This window comes from Glandiceps talaboti, chromosome 2 (genome assembly GCF_964340395.1).
Source record: "Glandiceps talaboti chromosome 2, keGlaTala1.1, whole genome shotgun sequence".
NCBI classification, from domain to species: Eukaryota; Metazoa; Hemichordata; class Enteropneusta; family Spengelidae; genus Glandiceps; species Glandiceps talaboti.
The window spans coordinates 2,782,789-2,808,631 of NC_135550.1; the positions used below are offsets into that span (position 1 = coordinate 2,782,789).

The 25,843-nt window shown below is 38.6% G+C and overlaps 1 protein-coding gene across 2 annotated transcripts in view; it reads left to right on the plus strand.

Moving 5' to 3' along the window:
* The window catches only part of LOC144452895 (bifunctional lysine-specific demethylase and histidyl-hydroxylase NO66-like), a 62,723-nt gene that overhangs the window by 26,075 nt on the left and 10,805 nt on the right, over nucleotides 1–25,843 (plus strand). For both annotated transcript variants that reach the window (XM_078144111.1, XM_078144102.1), the window contains exons 4-13: nucleotides 504–655; nucleotides 1,177–1,276; nucleotides 3,586–3,699; nucleotides 7,282–7,388; nucleotides 7,984–8,126; nucleotides 8,485–8,579; nucleotides 8,960–9,148; nucleotides 9,844–9,985; nucleotides 19,808–19,925; nucleotides 25,584–25,683. In XM_078144111.1, coding sequence (XP_078000237.1) covers nucleotides 504–655; nucleotides 1,177–1,276; nucleotides 3,586–3,699; nucleotides 7,282–7,388; nucleotides 7,984–8,126; nucleotides 8,485–8,579; nucleotides 8,960–9,148; nucleotides 9,844–9,985; nucleotides 19,808–19,925; nucleotides 25,584–25,683 — 1,260 coding nt within the window. The remainder of the gene's footprint in view (nucleotides 1–503; nucleotides 656–1,176; nucleotides 1,277–3,585; nucleotides 3,700–7,281; nucleotides 7,389–7,983; nucleotides 8,127–8,484; nucleotides 8,580–8,959; nucleotides 9,149–9,843; nucleotides 9,986–19,807; nucleotides 19,926–25,583; nucleotides 25,684–25,843) is intronic.

Consider the following 25,843-nt stretch of genomic DNA (forward strand, 5'->3'; position numbering starts at 1 on the left):
GTTGTTTCTAATCACATGAAGTCAATGTTAATTTTACATTATAATGGTCTTTGTATGATTACATGGACTAATGTAAGTGAAATTTGGTTTTAAGATGTTAGTAAAACTTGTCTGAATATGATATCATTTGTTCGTCATTTACATTTGTCATGTTCTGAGATTTGGCACATTTGGAGCTTGAACTTGACAAGTAAATCACTGGCTGTTACACACAAATTGTCATCAATTGACATTTTGACGATAGCATTAAATACAAATATTCAAATAAAAGTCCTGTGCATATTAATATTACAAAAGTCACAATGTCAGGAACAATTCGTTGTGAATAATTGAGAGAAAATTTTGATAGAACAGAGATGATGGTTGATCTGTCCTGTTTGACATCATACAGGTGAAGATTTGCACGTATTTACCATGACATTGACTAACTCAAGATGCTATACTGTAATTGATAACATTGACTGATAATCTCATTATGTGGGTATCTGTCATTGTGAAAACAGAGTCCAAAGAAGGAAGCCAAATCACCCAGCAAAGAAATGATGACACCCTCTGAGTTCCTGAATGAAATTGTTCAGTTTGAAGACAGTGCTGTAGAAGCTGACAAACTCTTTGAATGGCTGATTAACCCTGTCAAACCTAGTACTTTCTTTAGGTAAGGAAGACAGTTGGCTATGAACCTATACCACTGATTTTTATATTCATGACACTGTGAGAATATGTGACATTGGTTGAAATTGAAAGTGTAATTTTGTGCTTATTTTAACAGTCCCTCTATCATCATGGACTGTGATATGAAGCCAAGTGGAAAATGATATTAGGGAAGGTATCTTTGGACAGGAGACAAGGAATATTATAAATTTGTGTATTAAAATGTGTAATATATTAAGTATAATATTAACACCATAACAGGCTGGTTGCTGTATGATAGCCATCTGCTATTGTCCTCATATTCAGGCAATAAGTGTGATGTATAGTTTCAGTATTTGTTGTCACAAAATTTGACATTGTGATGTACATGTATTATATTATTGACATATTCATTCATCAGCCATGCTAGACCATAGACATTACATGGTCTATGTGTAGATAGAAACAATACATGCAGTCTACTGCTACAGCTATGATACTTTCAACAATACCAGTACAAATCTAGTGTCTCTTGTCTCAATGCAGCAATCTTTGGGAGAAGAAACCTTTGTTAGTGAAAAGACACTCTTCATCGTATAATACTGGTTGGTTTAGTACTGAAGAATTGGATAGGATTGTGAGAGAAGTAAGTAAAGTGTGATTTTACACAATAGAGAAGGAAGTATATGGTGATTTTACACAATAGAGAAGGAAGTATATGGTGATTTTACACAATAGAGAAGGAAGTATATGGTGATTTTACACAATAGAGAAGGAAGTAAAGTGTGATTTTACACAATAGAGAAGGAAGTATATGGTGATTTTACACAATATAGAAGGAAGTATATGTTGATTTTACACAATAGAGAAGGAAGTATATGGTGATTTTACACAATAGAGAAGGAAGTATATGGTGATTTTACACAATATAGAAGGAAGTATATGGTGATTTTAAACAATATAGAAGGAAGTATATGGTGATTTTACACAATATAGAATGAAGTATATGGTGATTTTACACAATATAGAATGAAGTATATGGTGATTTTACACAATAGAGAAGGAAGTATATGGTGATTTTACACAATATAGAATGAAGTATATGGTGATTTTACACAATATAGAAGGAAGTATATGGTGATTTTACACAATAGAGAAGGAAGTATATGGTGATTTTACACAATAGAGAAGGAAGTATATGGTGATTTTACACAATAGAGAAGGAAGTATATGGTGATTTTACACAATATAGAAGGAAGTATATGGTGATTTTACACAATATAGAAGGAAGTATATGGTGATTTTACACAATAGAGAAGGAAGTATATGGTGATTTTACACAATATAGAAGGAAGTATATGGTGATTTTACACAATATAGAAGGAACTTCCTTCTATATTGTGTAAAATCACCATATACTTCCTGGAAGTATATGGTGATTTTACACAATAGAGAAGGAAGTATATGGTGATTTTACACAATAGAGAAGGAAGTATATGGTGATTTTACACAATAGAGAAGGAAGTATATGGTGATTTTACACAATGTAGAAGGAAGTATATGGTGATTTTACACAATAGAGAAGGAAGTATATGGTGATTTTACACAATATAGAATGAAGTATATGGTGATTTTACACAATAGAGAAGGAAGTATATGGTGATTTTACACAATAGAGAAGGAAGTATATGGTGATTTTACACAATATAGAATGAAGTATATGGTGATTTTACACAATAGAGAAGGAAGTATATGGTGATTTTACACAATATAGAAGGAAGTATATGGTGATTTTACACAATAGAGAAGGAAGTATATGGTGATTTTACACAATATAGAAGGAAGTATATGGTGATTTTACACAATAGAGAAGGAAGTATATGGTGATTTTACACAATAGAGAAGGAAGTATATGGTGATTTTACACAATAGAGAAGGAAGTATATGGTGATTTTACACAATAGAGAAGGAAGTATATGGTGATTTTACACAATAGAGAAGGAAGTATATGGTGATTTTACACAATAGAGAAGGAAGTATATGGTGATTTTACACAATATAGAAGGAAGTATATGGTGATTTTACACAATAGAGAAGGAAGTATATGGTGATTTTACATAATAGAGAATTAAAGTGTACATGCAAAGGTTGGTAATTATGTTTATTTTGCCATAAAAATAAAGGAAATCGGGTTTGTAATAGTACAATATAATTCTAACACGAGAAATTGTGTGAAAAATGAGGCACACTCGGCTCAGCCACAGAGCACCTTCAGGTAAGTACCTCTCATTTGCATATGGATAGGACAGTGTTTGGAACATCGTGACATCACATCAGGAACACAAACGTGTTTGTCAGTGTATCTTTACATGCAAAGCCATTATGGTCGAACCAGAAGGTCAACTTCACAACCCGTTGTCGCCAGAACCCGATGTTAAATATTGGTCAGATTCCTCAAGCGTAGAGCAATACACTCCAGCATCAACATCTGATGGTGTGATTTAGCCAAATTCATTCGAACCGAAGTCTCGAAAGAAATAGTGGATGCGGAAACTGACTTAAAAAGACAATATAAAACTGTTCTTCCAATCTGTGGCTGTACATCTGATGAGAAGAAACTGATAAACACAGAGACCATTTGGAAAACATCGGAAAACATAACTACCTGAACTAGACACTCACATATGAAAAATAAAATTAAGAAAAAAAAAAAAATCTACCTACCCCACCTATTCTAAAATTAAATGTAATTGGAATTTTTCTACGCGTAATAGAGAAGTAAGGAAAGTGCCAATGTTGGTATGAAGCAGAAATATTGCATTATGCACACTCTTATATCTGATTCAGAAAGCAGTTTTGGCCATCATTGCTAAGTGATCATTGCTAAGTGACCAGTGATTGTTGTTAAGTGATCTACTAACTTATGAGGGATAATTTGTTCCCATTATTCCACAGAATGAGTTAGAATTCTCCAAGAACATTGATGTAACTACATACACAGACGGTAAAAGAGAAACACATAATCCAGTGGGGAGAGTTCATGCACCAGTTTTATGGGATTATTACCAGGTGAGTTTACAAGATACAGATTGTAGATGAATATATCTTATATGGAGTAGATAGTAGATGAATATAACTTATATGGAGTAGATTGTAGATGAATATATCTTATATGGAGTAGATAGTAGATGAATATAACTTATATGGAGACACTGACGTGGTAGTTTGATTACTTCTCTTGCCTTCTCCTTTCTACTTGTAACATTTCATCCACACTTGTTTCCCCAATGTATAAATAGGATGTGATTGATGTGTATGTTATGTGGAAGTGTAGCAAGTCATTTTTCTTCCCATGCAGGGAGTTGGCCAAAATGTTCTGTTTAATACCATTATAAGTCTGTGACAGGGGTAATAATATTGTATTCTACTTTGAGCGCCATAAGAAAATGTGTATTGTCAGTCAGTCTGAAAGGTCCAATCATTGGGTTGAGTATATCACATGACTGGAAGCAACACCTCAATCTTTCAGGCTAATTATCAGTTATTTAAACATTTAATGATATAATTTGGTGTGTGAGAATCATGTTGTGTGTATCTTACTTCACTATTTTCTCATTGTTATCTTCAGGACTTATTGTCACTATTTTCTCATTGTTGTCTTACTTCAGGCCTTATTGTCACTATTTTCTCATTGTTGTCTTACTTCAGGACTTATTGTCACTATTTTCTCATTGTTGTCTTACTTCAGGCCTTATTGTCACTATTTTCTCATTGTTGTCTTACTTCAGGCCTTATTGTCACTACTTTGTCACTGTTATCTTACTTCAGGCCTTATTGTCACTATTTTCTCATTGTTATCTTACTTCAGGACTTATTGTCACTACTTTGTCATTGTTATCTTACTTCAGGCCTTATTGTCAGTACTTTGTCATTGTTATCTTCAGGACTTATTGTCTCTACTTTGTTATTGTTATCTTCAGAACTTATTGTCACTATTTTCTCATTGTTGTCTTACTTCAGGCCTTATTGTCACTACTTTGTCATTGTTATCTTACTTCAGGCCTTATTGTCACTATTTTCTCATTGTTATCTTACTTCAGGACTTATTGTCACTACTTTGTCATTGTTATCTTACTTCAGGCCTTATTGTCACTACTTTGTTATTGTTATCTTACTTCAGGCCTTATTGTCACTACTTTGTTATTGTTATCTTCAGGACTTATTGTCACTACTTTGTTATTGTTATCTTACTTCAGGCATTATTGTCACTACTTTGTTATTGTTATCTTACTTCAGGACTTATTGTCACTACTTTGTTATTGTTATCTTACTTCAGGCATTATTGTCACTACTTTGTTATTGTTATCTTACTTCAGGACTTATTGTCACTACTTTGTTATTGTTATCTTCAGGCCTTATTGTCACTACTTTGTCATTGTTATCTTCAGGACTTATTGTCACTACTTTGTTATTGTTATCTTCAGGCCTTATTGTCACTACTTTGCCATTATTATCTTCAGGACTTATTGTCACTACTTTGTTATTGTTATCTTCAGGCCTTATTGTCACTACTTTACCATTATTATCTTCAGGACTTATTGTCACTACTTTGTCATTGTTATCTTCAGGCCTTATTGTCACTACTTTGTCATTGTTATCTTCAGGCCTTATTGTCACTACTTTGTCATTGTTATCTTCAGGCCTTATTGTCACTACTTTGTCATTGTTATCTTCAGGACTTATTGTCACTACTTTGTCATTGTTATCTTACTTCAGGACTTATTGTCACTACTTTGTTATTGTTATCTTCAGGCCTTATTGTCACTACTTTGTCATTATTATCTTCAGGACTTATTGTCACTACTTTGTCATTGTTATCTTCAGGACTTATTGTCACTACTTTGTCATTGTTATCTTCAGGACTTATTGTCACTACTTTGTCATTATTATCTTCAGGACTTATTGTCACTACTTTGTCATTATTATCTTCAGGACTTATTGTCACTACTTTGCCATTATTATCTTCAGGACTTATTGTCACTACTTTGCCATTATTATCTTCAGGACTTATTGTCACTACTTAGTTATTGTTATCTTCAGGCATTATTGTCACTACTTTGTCATTGTTATCTTCAGGACTTATTGTCACTACTTTGTTATTGTTATCTTCAGGCATTATTGTCACTACTTTGTCATTATTATCTTCAGGACTTATTGTCACTACTTTGTCATTGTTATCTTCAGGACTTATTGTCACTACTTTGTCATTGTTATCTTCAGGACTTATTGTCACTACTTTGTTATTGTTGTCTTACTTCAGGCATTATTGTCACTACTTTGTTATTGTTATCTTACTTCAGGACTTATTGTCACTACTTTGTCATTGTTATCTTCAGGACTTATTGTCACTACTTTGTTATTGTTATCTTCAGGCATTATTGTCACTACTTTGTCATTATTATCTTCAGGACTTATTGTCACTACTTTGTCATTGTTATCTTCAGGACTTATTGTCACTACTTTGTCATTGTTATCTTCAGGACTTATTGTCACTACTTTGTTATTGTTGTCTTACTTCAGGCATTATTGTCACTACTTTGTTATTGTTATCTTACTTCAGGACTTATTGTCACTACTTTGTCATTGTTATCTTACTTCAGGACTTATTGTCACTACTTTGTTATTGTTATCTTCAGGCCTTATTGTCACTACTTTCTCATTATTATCTTCAGGCCTTATTGTCACTACTTTGTCATTGTTATCTTACTTCAGGACTTATTGTCACTATTTTGTTATTGTTATCTTCAGGCCTTATTGTCACTACTTTGTCATTGTTATCTTCAGGACTTATTGTCACTACTTTGTCATTGTTATCTTACTTCAGGACTTATTGTCACTACTTTGTTATTATTATCTTCAGGACTTATTGTCACTACTTTGTCATTGTTATCTTCAGGCCTTATTGTCACTACTTTGTCATTGTTATCTTCAGGCCTTATTGTCACTACTTTGTCATTGTTATCTTACTTCAGGACTTATTGTCACTACTTTGTCATTGTTATCTTCAGGACTTATTGTCACTACTTTGCCATTATTATCTTCAGGACTTATTGTCACTACTTTGCCATTATTATCTTCAGGACTTATTGTCACTACTTTGTTATTGTTATCTTCAGGCCTTATTGTCACTACTTTGTCATTGTTATCTTCAGGCCTTATTGTCACTACTTTGTTATTGTTATCTTCAGGACTTATTGTCAATACTTTGCCATTATTATCTTCAGGCCTTATTGTCACTACTTTGTCATTGTTATCTTCAGGACTTATTGTCACTACTTTGCCATTATTATCTTCAGGACTTATTGTCACTACTTTGTTATTGTTATCTTCAGGATTTATTGTCACTACTTTGTTATTGTTATCTTCAGGCCTTATTGTCACTAGTTTGTCATTGTTATCTTCAGGACTTATTGTCACTACTTTGTTATTGTTATCTTCAGGACTTATTGTCACTACTTTGTTATTGTTATCTTCAGGCCTTATTGTCACTACTTTGTCATTGTTATCTTACTTCAGGACTTATTGTCACTACTTTGTTATTGTTATCTTCAGGACTTATTGTCACTACTTTGTTATTGTTATCTTTCACAGAATGGTTGTTCAGTAAGAATGTTAAATCCACAAACATATTGTAAACCTTTATGGAAACTTAATTCTACATTACAAGAATATTTTGGCAGCTGTGTTGGTGCTAATATGTAAGTAAATGTACTATTAATTTGTAACTGGTCAAATAACACTAGAGATACATTTACTAAAAACATATCAATGCAAAACATCAACAAGTAGAAATGTTTTCAATGCAAGCTGTCATACCAGATTGTTAGAATACTGTGATACTGTACGGATCATTACATCTACTTGATAGTGTACAAAAGAAGACGTGTTATACTTATTCTACTCATTTGTGTTGATTTGTTTTGAGTGAAAAACTATGTATACTTCTGTAAATGAAGAGAGACACCATATTCACAAAGTTAAGCATCGCAGTGCATGTGAAAATGATTAGTATCAATCAATCAATCAATCAATCAATCAATCAATCAATCAATCAATCAATCAATCATTTAATCAATTGTCAAGTCCTTGTGCATAGACAGAAATAGATTTTCCTGTATCACTAATGGATATATATTGAAGTGTTCAATTTATAAAAAATACAGACAATGGAAGTGTACATTTTGACTTGATAGAACCTTGATGTGACCTGAGTTGACCTTGATATGACCTGAGCTGACCTTGATATACTTGGCATACTGTAGAACTGCTATTCTTATTGCTGCTATTTTGTAGATACCTAACACCACCAGGCTCACAGGGTTTTGCACCACATTATGATGACATAGAAGCATTTGTCATACAACTAGAGGGAAAGAAACACTGGAGATTGTACAGTCCAAGAACAGATGAAGAAAACTTACCAAGGTTTTCTAGTGGTAGGTTTTCTATTACTTTTTAATAACTACCCAATCTTGAAAGTATAACTAACATAAGATATTATTAATGATCAGATGATTATAAGAAAGACTGTGTAAAGTATAGCAATATAGTGTTACTATAAACAAACAATCATCTATGTTAGCCATGTGCTGTTATCAAGTCATATTGTTTCAATCGTAGTTTTTCTATTAGTATTACATAAGTACCGGGTACAATGTAATACATCACTTTAAATAGGTAATATCACAACCTCCCATTTAAGAGAATTAGAAAGACGAAATTTCGTTTCATTTTTGTTAACATTGACTCTTCAATTAGATTAACTCTAATGTCTTCATTGAATTGTTACCATAGGCAATTTTCAAGATGAAGATATTGGTAACCCAATTCTAGACATTGTACTAGAAGCTGGTGATTTACTATACTTTCCAAGGGGTACTATACATCAGGTATTGTATACAAAAGTCTCAAATTGTGTGAGGATGACATGCATGTAACTATTATGTTGCATAGAATTAGTTCAAGTATATAGTATTGAGTGGTGTTAGTGCCCTCATGCAGACAACGGCCCATTGCTTTTGTTTGAACAAGTATGTTTGTGAACATGTCCAGCCCACCATTCGCATTATATACATCATACATGTAGTAATGTTAAATTTGTGTTATTGTGTATCCAGAGCTGTACAGTTCTCTATTAGTTATTTCTGCTAAGACCTCTAGTCTAACACTTGCTATTCTGCAACCATTATTGAGATAAAGATGTAAAGTGTGTTGGTCACCTCTGTGTAATGATTAATTCAACATTGTCCATTTCAATGTACATGTACAGGCTGATACACCATCTGACAGCCATTCCTTGCACATCACATTGTCAACCTGTCAGAAGAACACTTGGGGAGATTTAATGGAGAAACTGGTACCTAGAGCATTACAAGTAGCATTTGAAGAAGACCTAGATTTCAGACAGTCCTTACCCAGAGATTATCTCAATTATATGGGAGTGGCCAATTCTGATAGTGTGAGTATGCTAATGAGTTTCAACTGGTGTGAGTCCATTATCTAAACATGTATTCAGAACGCTGCAGTTTAGAGTGCCCTCAACGGCAGTATTCTAGTCCTTAGACAGAATCTTATTCAGATTTTTAATTCATCCAGAAAATAGAATTCATTCATATCAAGATGATTAAGATGAGTGATTTTTAACTAGGCATACAAGCACTCAATATCATGTGGATTAATTCGAGAAAAATAAAGAACGATCCAGAGTACAGGATATACCAGATATTATGCAGTGTGTGAATGAACCCTTGAAATGAGTCAGCTGTTAGTTTTGTATGTAGACTTGTCCAGTGTATTTGCTATAGTTTTGGAACCTTGACAACTGCTAGTGGTGACAAACCCATATCACATGTATTTTCTGGCTGCGAATGAAGAACAATATTGGAGAACAATACACCTGTTCAAGCTTAAATACATAATATGATATAATGCTAATTGTGAATGTTTTGACACCTATTTTGAGACATACTGAATCACTGACATAGTATACCGTAGATGTATGCTGTTTGGTGAACAGTATCTACTTTGTTATAACTAGCTACAATTTAGTGTACAGTTTGTACCGTTTTTAACTAGCTAAAATTTAGTTAACAGAATCTACCATTGTTAACTAGCTACAATTTAGTGAACACTTTGTACCATTGTTATTTGTAGGATGATCCTAAGAGGGCAGCTTTCCTCAACAAAGTTGGTCAGCTGATGATGAAGTTAGTATCGTATGCACCAGTAGATTCAGCAGCTGATCAGATGGCAATAGGCTATGTACATGATTGTCTGCCACCTCTACTTACTCAAGGTAAGACACTGCATTATATCTGGCCATCATGAATAACAAAACCAAAGATCAATCGAAAGAGATGAAAGCTGCAATAGCTTCAACTCGAGATTTTTGTTAGGTACAATAAGATACTCATCATACAAATTATGAACAATATTGTATCGCATGTGGAGGTTGTGGGTAAACATAATTTTGTAGCTTTATACACAATAAATCAAATTGATTTTTGGGTCCACATCAAAGAGCAATCCTGATTTCAACTTGTTTCTGTACTACTTAATATGGATAATATCGACAATTGATTAACATGTGGTCTTTTAACAATTCTCAGTTAATATATTGTGGTTGTCTGATTAAAAAATGATACTTCAGTTACAACAAGTACTTAAAGAGCCTACGAAATGCAATTTTACAAATTGATATTCTCTTGGAACATGATAGAAGATGATTTTCTAATGGGAAATGTGCAGTTACTTTATGCATATTATTTTTCGATAATTAATAATCGACGATTATTCTACCCCAGAATGCAGCCTATGTAAGGCTGGACAGCCTGCGTTTCAAAACGATACACTTCGGCTATTTTCGGAAATGACGTCACGAGTAGAACACGGTCACGCGTGTTGTTGTGGTCAGCCATGCGATTGAATGGTGTTTGTTGACGTGACACTCATACCCGTACTTTGGGTGCAATGAATGTTAGTAATAATAAGTCGTTGAGAATAATAAGTACACGATATGGTGTACGGGGATGTAGTGGTGACTTCTGGACGTTTTCAAAGAGCGAAATATGCAAAACTGGCAAGAATAAAGCAATAGAGGAAAACCGTTGGAATATTTCTGCTAACCAAACATAGAAACCAAGTTCATGCTCCCAAGTTGCAACATTGTAATTCGTGCTAATTCAACATTGTAAACAATACATGTGCCACATTTTCCTGGCGATGCATAGCAATGGCATCTATCAACCCCGATATTGATACGAATGTAAATGGTCTAGAAAATTTAGAATTAATAAGAACATATGAGAAGCGCACTCCGTATTCAGGTTATTTCTTATAATATAAATACATTTTTTTATTCTGTGTGATTTCTGGTACATCAACGCAATGCTAACCACCTTCGGAGATCGTCATACAGCTAGCTTGAAGTTGAATATCGTAGTTCAAACTGTCGAGATATTGCTTGATAACATCAAAAACACTGTGATCCAAGCTCCCACTTGAGTCCATCACAACGAAATCACATTCTTCTTGGATATGTACCAACTCGCTGTTACTACTATATATTCTAGATTTTGTAAAATAATGATTAGCTATCGACATTTATATATACAAAGTTTTATTCAAAATCATTTTTGTTATCTTATTTGCGATTGTAGTAAATAGTTTTTCGTAGGCTCTTTAACATAGTGAAAGATTCAGACTTGCCACTTCACTTGTTACTTCACTTGTCACTACACTACCTACAGATAATATTGATCACTAATTAACAGATACAATGTCTTTTTACAAGTATAAGTGATTGTAGTCACCAATTTTTAGTGAAGATATCTTTGGTTATTTGATGACAAAAATATCCCAGTTGCAACATGTTATGACTGATGTGAACACTGTGTCAAACACAGTGGAAATCAGTTTTGTTGTACAAACTTGTTTACATTATCTTCCCCAGCAGTTGGTATTTAGCCTTATATAAAATTTGTGATCTGCCACTTCTTAGTCCCCAGAATGGGGGCTATTAGAATAAGTTTTGTCCATGTGTGTGTGTGTGTGTGTGTGTGTGTGTGTGTGTGTGTGTGTGTGTGTGTGTGTGTGTGTGTGTGTGTGTGTCTGTGTCTGTGTGTGTGTGTGTGTGTCTGTGTGTGTGTCGGTGTCTGTGTGTGTCGGTGTCTGTGTGTGTGTATGTGGGTGTGTATGTGTGTACATCACACATACAATATCCACCTTCATTCAAACCTTGCACACAAAGGGGATATATCTTATGGGATATATGCACGTCACTTTGTTTTGCGACATATTGAAATTTCACTGAATGTTTGCCATTTCTGTTCGACTATGATACTTACCTGTTGGCAAAATACTGATGGGTAACCCGCATTAATTCCTCCAATCCATGCCAAGAAATTTTTGGCCCCGCCCCCTCCACCATACCTGGCTCCATATTTGGTTAGCTTAGTCTCCCGCCTAAGTGGCAGTTAGCGCATGCGTACTTGTGTCTTTTATCGCATGGCGTACAAGTGTGTAGACGGATATTGTGTTTGTCTTCAAGTACCTCCCTCCAATTCCATTATACACACTGGTTTTTTCCACTTGGTTGGCTCTTTGGTTACCCTAAAGATCCTAGGATTACAGCTAAGTGTCGATTTATTGTCTCTCTCTTTGCGATTGAGATTTGTTGTGTGTTTTTCTTCTCCGTGCAGACGTCCCTTATATACGGACGTCATTGCCTTACCGTGTTGTTGTTTTTTCAGTCATTCGTTTCGTCATGACTAAACCTAAGAAGAGAGGTGTGTGTGGTCATGACATGCCTAAGCAGGATTGTCATTCTGTTTGTCTGTCTTGTCGAACGTGTTCGCAGTCCAAACCCTGTGAAGTTTGTTCTAGTTGGTCCGATGAAAATTGGCGTAAACTAGGTAAACAGTCAGACAAACAACGGTCATCTAAGCCGAGTGCTTCTGTCACTACTCCTGCGAGTGTACGGTCTTCAACTTTAACGGTAAGTTCTTCTGTCACAGCGGAACCGAAGTCAGGTAAGCTTTCTTCTAGTTCTGTTGTTTTAAACCGTCCTTTTCAGGACGAACTGGGTAGTAGTGCTAGTGGTATGCGGTCCTCTCTCGGAGAGGGCTCGACGACCGTAGACACTATACAGCTATCACCCCCTAGTAACGTTCCTCGAGTAGCGGTCACTTCTCCCTCTCCCCTGGGGGAAGGGTTGAGTGTACTTGACGAGTCGTCACAGCACTGTGATTCTAATCGTCATAAGGCTACGAGTATTTCCGAGTCGAACGCTGGTCCAACTCGTTCAGTCGGTCGAGAGATCTCCTGTACTGACGTAACCGGGCCTGGTGTAGCTACTACCCACGTACCTCCTCGCTTTCCAGTCTCAGGCTCGCCAGCTAATCGGACTGATTGTATTGAGGGTACGCAGACTGGTTTACACACCAATCTGGGTAATTTTTCGAGGGTCGATCAGAGTATGAATCGTCCTCAAATTACCAATTCTAGTGATGTCAGTTCTAGACCAACGTTGTCTGCTGGGCAGAGAATACAGCGTGGTCTGGACGATTCCACTTTGTATAGGGGTGCGAGGGTTTATCCCCCTCAAACCAGAGCTGAATTTCGGAATCCCCAGTTCATGCCTATGCCTACTGGTGGTGTTTTTTCTGATCCACAGCAATTTTCTGGTGACTTTGGTTTGCCTCCTGAGACACCATGGGGTGTTTTTAATCCTCAGGTTGGTTGGCCACAGCAGTATTGGCAGTACCCCTGGCCATCCCACCCTCCTTATTACAGGGCTGAGGGTTCAAGGCCTACTGATAGGAGGACACAGCATGATTTCATGTCTCCTACTAGGGATTCTCCCTCTCGTTCTCGCAGACGTTTCAGAACGCAGAGGTCAAGAGACAGTTCCCCTTCGAACCAACGGTCTCCGGTCCCTAGAGGGCGGAGTTTCCGTTCACGTTCAAGATCTTCTTCGTCCTCCAAGTCGAGTGAGAGTAACCGTTCGAGGTCACGTTCTTCTGAACGTTTTGATCGGTATTCCAGTGAGAGGTCACCCAGGCGTGAACCCAGTCGACAGGAGGTCTCCCCAGTTCGATCTAAGCGTCGAGCCAGGAGAGACATAGACGAAGTGTCATTAAAGGCTCCCAGTGATGCCTCCTTTGGGAGAAATGAACCAGATACCCCCAGTGTAGTGGGCACTTTGCGTTCAACTTCCCCTACTCGTGATGAGGAGTTCTCCTTCCACGAGTGCATTCAATGGGTTTACAATCGGTACCCAGACCGTTGTCCTAAGCCACCGCCAGCTCCCACTATGAAGTCGGAGTTTTGCATGGCTTTTGAAGAAATGGAAAAGTCTCAACCGGTCAAGGAACCGTCTACTCTTCCACTTTCTTCCATGTACTCAGGTCAACTGGACAAAATAACGTCAGAAGTTTTAGGCGAGGGCAATAAAGCTGCTGCGTTAAAACCTGGTTATTTTCCATGGTTAAAAAGTCGGTCTCGTGCATACAAGACTCACACAACCGACCCATGGATTGGTTACCCCAGCCTAGACACTGATGCCGAGGCTGTGGATGCCAAAGCCAAAACTTTCAACTCCGTGTCTATCCCTGGTACTCAGTTAAAGCAGTTAGGGGAGATGCACGCAGAAAGTATTCGTGCATGTTCTGTCATGGATTGGTTTCTAGCCGTAGCAACGTCTGAACTACAGCAAGAAACCCCGGAGATGCCTAAGGTTCTGAGGCTATTGCGCATTGCAATGAAAGGCCTCTACCATGTCTCCGAATCTTCAGCGAGAGGACGGGCAGCACTTATTTTGATGGAGAGGGATGCCTTCCTGAAACGAGAGTCTAACTCGTTAACACAGGAACTGAAACAGGAAGCAAGAGGCTCCTCGTTTTCCACTTCCTCACTGTTTGCTGGTAATTTGACTTCCCTGGCCCAGCGGGCCAGCGAAGCAAAGCAGAGAGAGCGGTTAATGTGGGAGTCACCACGTACAACCGCTACTCCAGCAAGACCAAAGGATAACCGTATAAGTACTAATACGGTGCCTGCAAACAGAAATTTCCAAGGCAACAGGAGTAAATCTGGACAGTCTAGCAGAGGACGTCCACGTAGTAAACTGCGTAGTCAACGGGGTAGAGGCAAGCCTGGCCCCAACAAGCCCTTATATAGCAAGAGTAGCTTTAAAAAACCGGGCTCTGACTCGCAGCAGCACTCCTGACTCTCCACTCGGCAACACGATACAGGAACTCCCCATTCCAAGACTGGATATTCCAGTGGGGGGCAGACTAAGCCACTTTGCAGATGCGTGGGATTCAATCTCACAGGACAAATGGGTTTTGTCCACGGTAAGGGACGGTTATGTTCTGGAATTTGCCAGGCAACCGCCCCTCACTTCCATTCCGTTCGTAACCTCTCTACCAAGAGGCACGGAAAGACAAAGGGCACTCAAGGACGCGATCGAATCTCTTCTGGCCAAAAGGGCCATTCGAGAAATCGATCCAAGTACATGTCAAATGGGATTTTACAGTCATCTTTTTCTAGTCCCGAAAAAGTCAGGCGGATGGCGGCCGATTCTCAATCTAACGGCACTGAATACGTTTCTTTCAGTACCAAGATTTCAGATGGAAACACCAAGAGCAGTTTTAGCCGCTGTCCGACCAAACGACTGGCTAGCGTCCATCGATCTAAAAGACGCCTATTTCCACATCCCTATCCACAATTCGTGTTGCCGGTTTCTTCGTTTTACGGTCCTAGACCGAACTTTCGAGTATACAGCACTCCCGTTTGGGCTAGCCACTGCTCCCCGGGTGTTCACCCGGGTGGTAGCGGCGCCAGTAGCCTGGTTACACCGACGGGCCACCCTTTTACATCCATATCTCGACGATTGGTTGATACGGGATGCACAAAGGGAGGTGTTACTCGAACGGATTCAACAGATATTGTTGTTAATCCTTTCTCTGGGTTTTATCCCCAGTTACGACAAGTCAGCTCTCATCCCAAGTCAGGATACAGTATTCGTGGGAATGAGATTAATTACACACAAGGGAATAGCTCGCCCTACCCAAGAACGGATAGACAAGCTACTCTCAGTCATTCTGAACCTATGGCCACTGAGACAGATAACAGCGAAACATTTTCTGTCTCTCCTGGGTTTAATGGTGTCCTTGATCGATATAGTACAATGGGCCAGACTCCGGATCAGGCCAATTCAGTTGTATCTTCTCGCCCTTTGGCGACCCAGTTCGCAACCAATCAGCACAATGGTTCCAATTCGTCCAGTGCTGAGGTTCCATTTAGAATGGTGGCTAGACCAGAGCAACCTTCTAAAAGGCAAGTCCATTTTGTACAGTCACACGGATCTGTCCCTGTACACGGATGCGTCACAAGAGGGCTGGGGAGCTCACCTAGACAGTCAGATGACAGCAGGTGTCTGGAACCCCCAAGACAGCTCTCACCACATCAATTGGCTAGAGCTGAAGGCAGTTTTCCTAGCTCTGCAAGACTTCGAGATGCTAGTGACAGGGCACAGTGTTCTAGTCCACTCGCACAATACCACCGTAGTGGCGTACATAAACAAGCTAGGGGGAACCAGGTCTCCAACACTGTGTTACCTCTTATGGGAACTGATGTTGTGGTGCATAGACCGAAAGATCCTTCTGTCAGCACGTCATGTGCCAGGGAAACTGAACGGCATTGCGGACGCTCTATCGCGTCGCAAGAGAGTTCTTCCTACAGAGTGGGCAATCCCTGTCAAGATTGCTCACCTTCTGTTTCTGCATTGGGGAGAACCGACTGTAGATCTGTTCGCCACCTTCATGAACAGAAAACTGCCTCTCTTTGTGTCTCCGATTCCAGATCCGAGAGCAATGGCAACCGACGCTCTGTCAATGTCTTGGAAAGGACTGAGCGCGTATGCTTTTCCCCCCTTTGCACTTCTTCCAATTGTACTGAGGAAAATCCAAGAGGAGAGTTCCTCAGTCATTCTAGTAGCACCTCTGTGGCCAAACCGAAGTTGGTTCCCAGTATTGCTATCCCTTCTGGTAGACTTTCCAGTAGTTCTCCCAGATCAAGAGAACCTATTGTCTCAGGGAAGGGGTATTGTTCACCCCAACCCGAGCTTGTTCCACCTTCACGCGTTCAGATTATCGAACGATCCCTCCGTTCGCAGGGATTTTCTGAACAAGCTGCCTCAGTCATTGCCAGACCACAAAGAGACAGCACCCTCCATACCTATGGAGAAAAGTGGAAAAGATTCTCTGATTGGTGTCGTGGAGGGCAGAAGGATCCTCTCGATCCATCTCCCCAGACAATAGCAGATTTTCTCTTATTTCTGTTTGAGGAGAAAAAGTATGCAGTTAAGACTATTATGGTGTATCGCACGGCGATAGCCAATACGGTCAGAAGCATCGGGGGACCAGATTTTGGTCAGAATAAGATCTTATCAAACATGATCAGACATTTTCTTATTCAACGCCCTCCTAAACAAACGCCACTACCTCAGTGGAGTTTATCCTTGGTTCTTAGAGCACTGAGAGAACCCCCCTTTGAACCACTTCATTCCATCTCGCTTAAAGCCCTTACCTTTAAAACGGTTTTTCTCCTAGCCCTTGCATCAGGCCGGCGTAGGAGTGAGATCCATGCATTGGATACTCGTTCGGGTTTTATTCAGTGGAGAGGGGATCAGGTTTCTGGCCAAGAATCAGGTTCTAGGATCCTTGGCTCAGCCGATCATCATTAAAGCTATTGATTCCTTTGTGGGCTCAGACCGCTCAGAGCGTCTTCTTTGCCCCAAAAGGTCCTTACTTTGGTACCTTAAACGTATCAAACCTTTTCGAGGTAGTAGGACTAGACTTTTTTTGCCTATTCCTCCATCATCCTCTGACATTTCTCCAGCCATTATATCCAAATGGCTGGTAGAAACTGTGAAGTGGACTTACAAAGTAAGTTCCAGCTCTGCTTGTAAGTTAGAGAGAGTCACTGCACATGAAGTCAGGGCTCTCTCGGCATCATGGGCTTTGTTCTCAGGGGTACCGGTAGCACAGATTCTACAGGCAGGAACCTGGCGCTCCCCAAACTCCTTTATAAGTTTTTATATCAGGGATATGACACAGGAAGCTAGCAAGCTTCAGTCATTAGGTCCCTTAAGTGTCGGGCAGTCGGTAGTTGTAAATCAAAGATTTTCAACTAGATAGGATATGGTGGTAGACTCCCACCTCCTTTCAGTCTGACACATTCGGGTTTTTACCCATCAGTATTTTGCCAACAGGTAAGTATCATAGTCGAACAGAATTGAAGTTTCTACCGAAACTAATTTCTGTGAGACATGATACTTACCTGTTGAGCTCCCTCCCACCTTCCCCACAGTCTCCTTGTGAAATTTTTGTCCTCTTGGAGCGATAAAAGACACAAGTACGCATGCGCTAACTGCCACTTAGGCGGGAGACTAAGCTAACCAAATATGGAGCCAGGTATGGTGGAGGGGGCGGGGCCAAAAATTTCTTGGCATGGATTGGAGGAATTAATGCGGGTTACCCATCAGTATTTTGCCAACAGGTAAGTATCATGTCTCACAGAAATTAGTTTCGGTAGAAACTTCAAATTTGTAGTTAACAATCCATATTTACTGCATAACTCAAAAACTGTAAAACATAGACTCCATTCAAGTTTCTACCACCATATTATCAGGTGCAAGCATTCTTCTATAGACATGTTCTTTTCAGCCCCTGACATTTGACCTAGACCTTGATCTGCAGGGTAAATTATCAAAATCAAATTAATTCTTGCATACTGCAGACACTTTGTGGTATAATGATAATAATGTTGGTTTCTTATATAGCACTTTCCCACTCCGTGCTCAAAGCGCTTTACAATTATTACCCCTGGCTCGGATCAGAACGGCACAACGGCCCTTTAGTCTTCCTCAACTCCCCGGGGAGCATACAATCCATTGCAGCCATTTAAGCGCATAGGATTAAAGCCTTCACATTGCAACCTACATCCTACCAGGTCCCCAGTTATACAGCTGGGTTGACTGAGGCACAGTCGTGGTTCAAATCTTGCCCAAGGACTTTAGCCACTCAGAAACAAACAGCAGGCAGGGACGGGGCTCGAACCTGGTATTTAAGTGTGACCAATATTTCATATGACTTTGGGGACAGGTTGAAAGAATATGAGAGATACACACATGCATTAATTTTGATGCTCAGATAACTGTTTTCATTGAATGGCAGCCATATTTGATGTGATATTCAACAGTGTAACATCGCTGGACCTATAAGATCTACTTCATTCAAGTGTCTACTCTCGTAGTATAATATGGTGCCTTTCTGTTGATATGACCTTTCTGTTAGTATCTTTATATTTGACCCTGACCTTTACCTTTTGAGTCAAATTTAACAAAGCAAATCAATTTCATGTTAGTTACACAGACTTAAGGGAACTGTGTGTTCTATGGAGATTTATTAACTTTTTTTGAAAATGAGGGCGTTTTCATTTATAGCCTTGGACAAATTTCCATAGCACATACAAGGTCCATATTCATCATAGATTCAATCTAAATACCAAGGTCCATATTCATCATAGATTCAATCTAAATACCATACCTTGGTTTGTTATTTTATTAATAGTGTATTCATTTCTATTCTAATTGAAAACAAAAAAACAGCAAGAATGGCCAACTTACTTTGCATCTCAACAGTCGTCGTGAAAAGTCAATTCAAAAATTCAAACTTGACAAAATAGTACAAATTTCAATACCATAAACATGATGTGTGTGTGTGTGTCTGTCTGTCTGTCTGTCTGTCTCTGTCTCTGTCTCTCTCATTGTGTTACTATGTGTCTGTTACTGTGTCTGTGTCTGTTACTGTGTCTGTCTATGTGTCTGTCAGTGTCTGTCTATGTGTGTGTGTGTCTGTCTGTGTGTGTCAGTGTCTGTGTGTGTGTGTCTGTCGGTGTCTGTCTGTGTGTGTGTCAGTGTCTGTTTGTGTGTGTGTCTGTCGGTGTCTGTCTATGTGTCTGTGTCAGTGTCTGTCTATGTGTGTGTGTGTCTATGAATTAATGTGTGTTAGATAGCATTTCAGTATTGGAAATGTTGTTTATAATTTATTTACAGATGAAAAGTCTAGATGTATATTTGGCAGTGGAGCAAAATGGAAAGATGGTAAGGTATCTAATGAGGTACAACTAGAAGATGATTCAGAAATCAAAATTATAAGAAGAGGTGTCATTAGGTAGGTGTAGGGAATATGATTTGTCACCCTGTTAGACGTGTATGTTGAAAGCTGCACTAACTGGAAAACTGTGTAGTTAGATATAAATATAATAATGACTTAATCATAATGTCATACATCCTGCAGTGGCTGACAAGGAAAAAAAGGTGTGCTCTCTCAAACAGTGCCATTCTCAATCAAAAAAGTGACATGCTCTCACTAGGTGGTCAGAGTAAAAGAGACGTGCTCTCACCAGGTGGTCAGAGTAAAAGAGACATGCTCTCACCAGGTGGTCATAGTAAAAGAGATATGCTCTCACCAGGTGGTCATAGTAAAAGAGACATGCTCTCACCAGGTGGTCATAGTAAAAGAGACATGCTCTCACTAGGTGGTCAGAGTAAAAGAGACATGCTCTCACCAGGTGGTCAGAGTAAAAGAGACATGCTCTCACCAGGTGGTCATAGTAAAAGAGACATGCTCTCACCAGGTGGTCATAGTAAAAGAGACATGCTCTCACCAGGTGGTCAGAGTAAAAGAGACATGCTCTCACCAGGTGGTCATAGTAAAGGAGACATGCTCTCACCAGGTGGTCAGAGTAAAGGAGACATGCTCTCACCAGGTGGTCATAGTAAAAGAGATATGCTCTCACCAGGTGGTCATAGTAAAAGAGATATGCTCTCACCAGGTGGTCATAGTAAAAGAGATATGCTCTCACCAGGTGGTCATAGTAAAAGAGACATGCTCTCACCAGGTGGTCAGAGTAAAGGAGACATGCTCTCACCAGGTGGTCAGAGTCAAAGAGACATGCTCTCACCAGGTGGTCATAGTAAAAGAGACATGCTCTCACCAGGTGGTCATAGTAAAGGAGACATGCTCTCACCAGGTGGTCAGAGTAAAGGAGACATGCTCTCACCAGGTGGTCATAGTAAAAGAGATATGCTCTCACCAGGTGGTCATAGTAAAAGAGACATGCTCTCACCAGGTGGTCAGAGTAAAGGAGACATGCTCTCACCAGGTGGTCAGAGTAAAGGAGACATGCTCTCACCAGGTGGTCATAGTAAAAGAGACATGAGAGTAAACATGGGGGGGGGGGGGGTGAAATATGAAAATTATCAATTTTTGTACTTCCCATTGGATTTTCTTGGCCAAACTTACAGAGTGGGTCTATAGTATTATACCCTTTAGCTGTCAAAATGTTGACTCAGTGTTTGACATGTACAGGATTAGCAGTCCTCTACTGGAGCTAATATTGAAGTTTGTGTAGCGGGGTATAACCACCAACTCCTTGTCTGATAGGGGCTTCACACTACCAGAAAAAGTCCAGACTAGGGCCGCTCCAACTTATAGTCCGGACCAAATATACTGTGTGAACGCGTTAAATCGGTCTAAGTCCGATTTTTTTAAGTCCGGGTGAAACAGGTGGACTAAGTCCGGACCAGATTTGTATGTGTGAACGAATTTAGAGTGGACTGGGTCCTAAATCTTGGTGCATATTCATGAGATCGACACCTAGACAATGAACAATGTGTACATTTCTTTCAGTCTTTTGTTTGTTAATTTATGCACGTAAACTAGGTGTCTTCATGTAAAATTTTCCCCTCGTAAAAGTTTGAAAACTCATCTTGTTTTTGGAAGGACTACTATGATAATATTTCACCAGCCTCTGCTTTACTGTCATGTCAGGAAAGACAAGAACTTGATGAAATTTATTCAAATACAAAGAAACCAAAGTTGCAAAACCAAATTGGTGCTGTTTGTTGTGTCTGGTCTGATCTAGTAGCAGTATAAACACACTCACATTTTGCTTTGGCAGGAGGGATTTGTAGAACATTAGTGCATGAGTTTATTGAATATAGCTCACAAACCATCAACATATCACTGCTTTTGATGGGCTGGCTCACAAACCATCAACATATCACTGCTTTTGATGGGCTGGCTCACAAACCATCAACATATCACTGCTTTTGATGGGCTGGCTTAGGTGAATATTCAATAGTCAATACAACAGTAGTATACAATGGATATTTAATGATTTTCTTTCATCATTGCGTTGCCCCACTAACAATTGCTAACAGAAAATGACCATAAATAACTCGCGTCATGAACGGACAAAAAAAGTTGGTTCACATTCCTGTCACCAGTACTGCGGTACCCATTCTACTGAGTTACATGTATAAATATAAATCACTCATTCTCTCTACAATTTAGAAGATTGAACTTGTAGAATACAAAAATCTTCAGAAAGTGCTGGCCATATTTTCACTATCGGCACATAGCTCATAATCACTGCATTTTTTTAAATTTACAGATAACGGAGCAAAAGCAATCCTCACGACAGTAGTTTAGTAGTCTGGTTATGAATTATGTAATGTTAAATAACACTGTCCTTCAAATAGTTCCCTCTATAAGGCTCTATGCTATAGCGATAGTAAGTCTTCAAATAGTTCCCTCTATAAGGCTCTATGCTATAGTGATAGTAAGTCTTCAAATAGTTCCCTCTATAAGGCTCTATGCTATAGTGATAGTAAGTCTTCAAATAGTTCCCTCTAAGGCTCTATGCTATAGTGATAGTAAGTCTTCAAATAGTTCCCTCTAAAGGCTCTATGCTATAGTGATAGTAAGTCTTCAAATAGTTCCCTCTATAAGGCTCTATGCTATAGTGATAGTAAGTCTTCAAATAGTTCCCTCTATAAGGCTCTGTGCTATAGTGATAGTAAGTCTTCAAATAGTTCCCTCTATAAGGCTCTATGCTATAGTGATAGTAAGTCTTCAAATAGTTCCCTCTATAAGGCTCTATGCTATAGTGATAGTAAGTCTTCAAATAGTTCCCTCTATAAGGCTCTATGCTATAGTGATAGTAAGTCTTCAAATAGTTCCCTCTATAAGGCTCTGTGCTATAGTGATAGTAAGTCTTCAAATAGTTCCCTCTAAGGCTCTATGCTATAGTGATAGTAAGTCTTCAAATAGTTCCCTCTATAAGGCTCTATGCTATAGTGATAGTAAGTCTTCAAATAGTTCCCTCTATAAGGCTCTATGCTATAGTGATAGTAAGTCTTCAAACATCCATAAATCCATGCAGACTTTGCTCCGTGTTAGATACATCCATGTTTTACGTTACTTTCTGTGTTGCCAAATTTAGCTGATGATGTCATGTCAAAAGCCACGTGGTCTAAAAATCTGAATCTCCATAAATAAATCTCAATATGCAATTATTTATCCATGACGTTTAGAATCTTGATTGGTTAATATAGTTACAACGACCCAGTGTGACCCCACTATTGTCTATGTACCAGTATGCAATGTGTCACCAACCACGTTTTTTTGTTTGATTTTCTTGATTCAATATGCAAGTCCACCGTAATGTCTGGTTTGTTTGGCCATTAATTCCAACTATTTTTACTATGATATCACAAATATAGACCAGTTACTGAAAGTAGTAAACAAAATACTGTAACACCGACATTTCACAGATTTTAGGGACCTTGGTACTTGGGATTATTCTCAAGATTATTTTACGGTTCATGTTATGCGTTTCCTAGCCAGTACTACATTGTATATAGGAAGTAGTACATGTGTATTTTATCCCTGGACTCTGTTTATATCGAAGTGGAATAGGTTGAAACAGTTATTACTTGAGCAAGAAAAATATTGTCGATGTGGGTTACATGTAATACGTAAAAAAACTCATCAGCAACATAAATAGTATGATCATTGTGTTGTAGTTGATCGAAGTTAGCCATTTTAGATAGGGGAGCTGCAATAATTGTAGCGTTTTTTCTTCTGTGTCTGTGCTTTTCTGCATATATGCGTTTCTACTTTTGCTGAATTTTAGGGATTGGGGTACCTCTGAACATTTCTTGGGTCTTGAAGGCTCCGTAATATCAATGTCGGGGTTAGGAAATGTCCAATCTTTTGACAGGTAAGCTCCATTGTTTCAATGGAATGTTATGCCTGGTCCATTGTCTCACAAAGCATGTGTGAAAGCAGACTAAATAACGAACTGTTAATACTGATAATCTTTAATCGTACTTGAGTGCTCCAAATATCTCAGTGTGAAGCCCCTATGAGTTGCTGCTGAAGTCTTATCAGTATTGGATAGTGTAAGACAAAGGGGGACTTAGAAGGTGTGAATTTGGGTTTACCTTTGTAGTTCAAGTAAAACCAGTCCAGCAAAGTCAGAAACCATATGCCTGAACATAGAAGTATAAGGGAAGCCTCCATGGTCTCAAGAATGAAATGCAAGAGTACTATCCAGACCAAAAGAGTTTGCCAAAATTACGAGGAGAACTTGATTACGGAAAAAAATAGTTGTGGCGAGTAATATTAAAAATAAGTCATAATACTGCACTATGAATGGAGTAGTGACTGCACAGTAAGGAGGACACAACTATTACCATTCAAAAGAAGTGGTAAACATTTAAAAAACGAATTTTACACAGGTCTTCATATGAGCTACACTATAAGACACGTCTCGTTGTTCAGCCCTATCAGGGCTTGTGAATGTTGCATGGCTTATTTATTTCGTGGTGAACACTGCATGCTGTGTGTGTCCCCATCTGAATGTCATCCCCGAATGTGTACACTTTTATCTCAGTATTATCATCACCTAGCCTGGCAAGGGGTGAGGCAGTGTGTACTTTATCTTAATCTAGTCTAGCAAGGGTGAGATGGACTAATCCTGCTATCCTGTGAACTTGTCGGGCATAAGTAATATGTACTTGTATGCCAAAGGTCACTGCTAACAGGAAGTATGTTCATATATAGGTGTGATATGGGTACACAGTGTGATCTGAAGACAAGGACCGATAGGTACAAGTCAGGTCAGGTCAGGTGAGGTCAGGTCAGGTCGAGATAGGGTGAACTCTCCAAGGTCAGATAGGTCACCTAAGGTTAGATCTCCCAAAGTTAAATTTGGTCAGTTATAGATTCAGGTTTGGTCAAGAAAGTCCTATTTCCCCCTTCTCTATATTTAATATGGTAACCTGATGAGAACACCTCTCTTTTTTGATCCCACACTTGTTTGAGAGCATGTCATTGATGGAAGTCACTCTTTGATGATAGCACATCTCTTTTTAATTTGGATCCCACACTTTTGTGAGAGTATCTCTCTTTTTTGATGGCAGCCACTCTTTGTCCAAGTCAGCTTGTATGCACCCTGAACAGTATTGAATCACCTGTGGGTAAATCTATTTTGTACTGTTGTACTCATAATATGGTACAATAAGTCAAATTAAAAATTGAGTTTTTGGCCTGCATCCAAAAAATGAGCTCCCCAGCACAATCATGATTTCAATCTGTTGTTGAACTATGTCTGGATACAATCAAACCCTAATTAATATATACAATGTTTAATTATTGGTATTTTAACAATTTTCAGTGAATACATTATTGGTTGTCTTAGCTGAAATATAATACTCCAGTTACAGCTAGTGAAGCTTTTAATAAACCAAAATAAAACAAAGCAAACATGTAGACATATATTTAACAGTGTTGTGTGCAGCCACACTGCAAAATGATTCCCATATTTACACTCAAACATTTTGTAGGCATGAATATGTGAAGTCAGGATGAATTTTTCACCAACAAAAATAGCCTATACCTGCAACTACTAATATTAGCAATGGTGATACACCACCCTTGACTATTGTATATGTGTGATTGCTGTGGTTGTTTATACAGGTTGGTTGCTGAGGATGAAAAAGTGATGGTTTATTACACCCTAGATAACTCAAGGCAATATCATGAGAAAGATCCTCAGTTCATAGAAATTCCTGCTGAGGTGAGTACAGTGAACACACTTTCTGAGTCTTGTATGAAGTTTGCATTTTGATTTGGAATGTTGTGTTTATGTATGAAGTAATTAGAGACAGAAAAGTTGTCATTGATTTATTTCTGTCTTCAGAGAATAATATGTCATTGTATTGAATTACCTATTAACA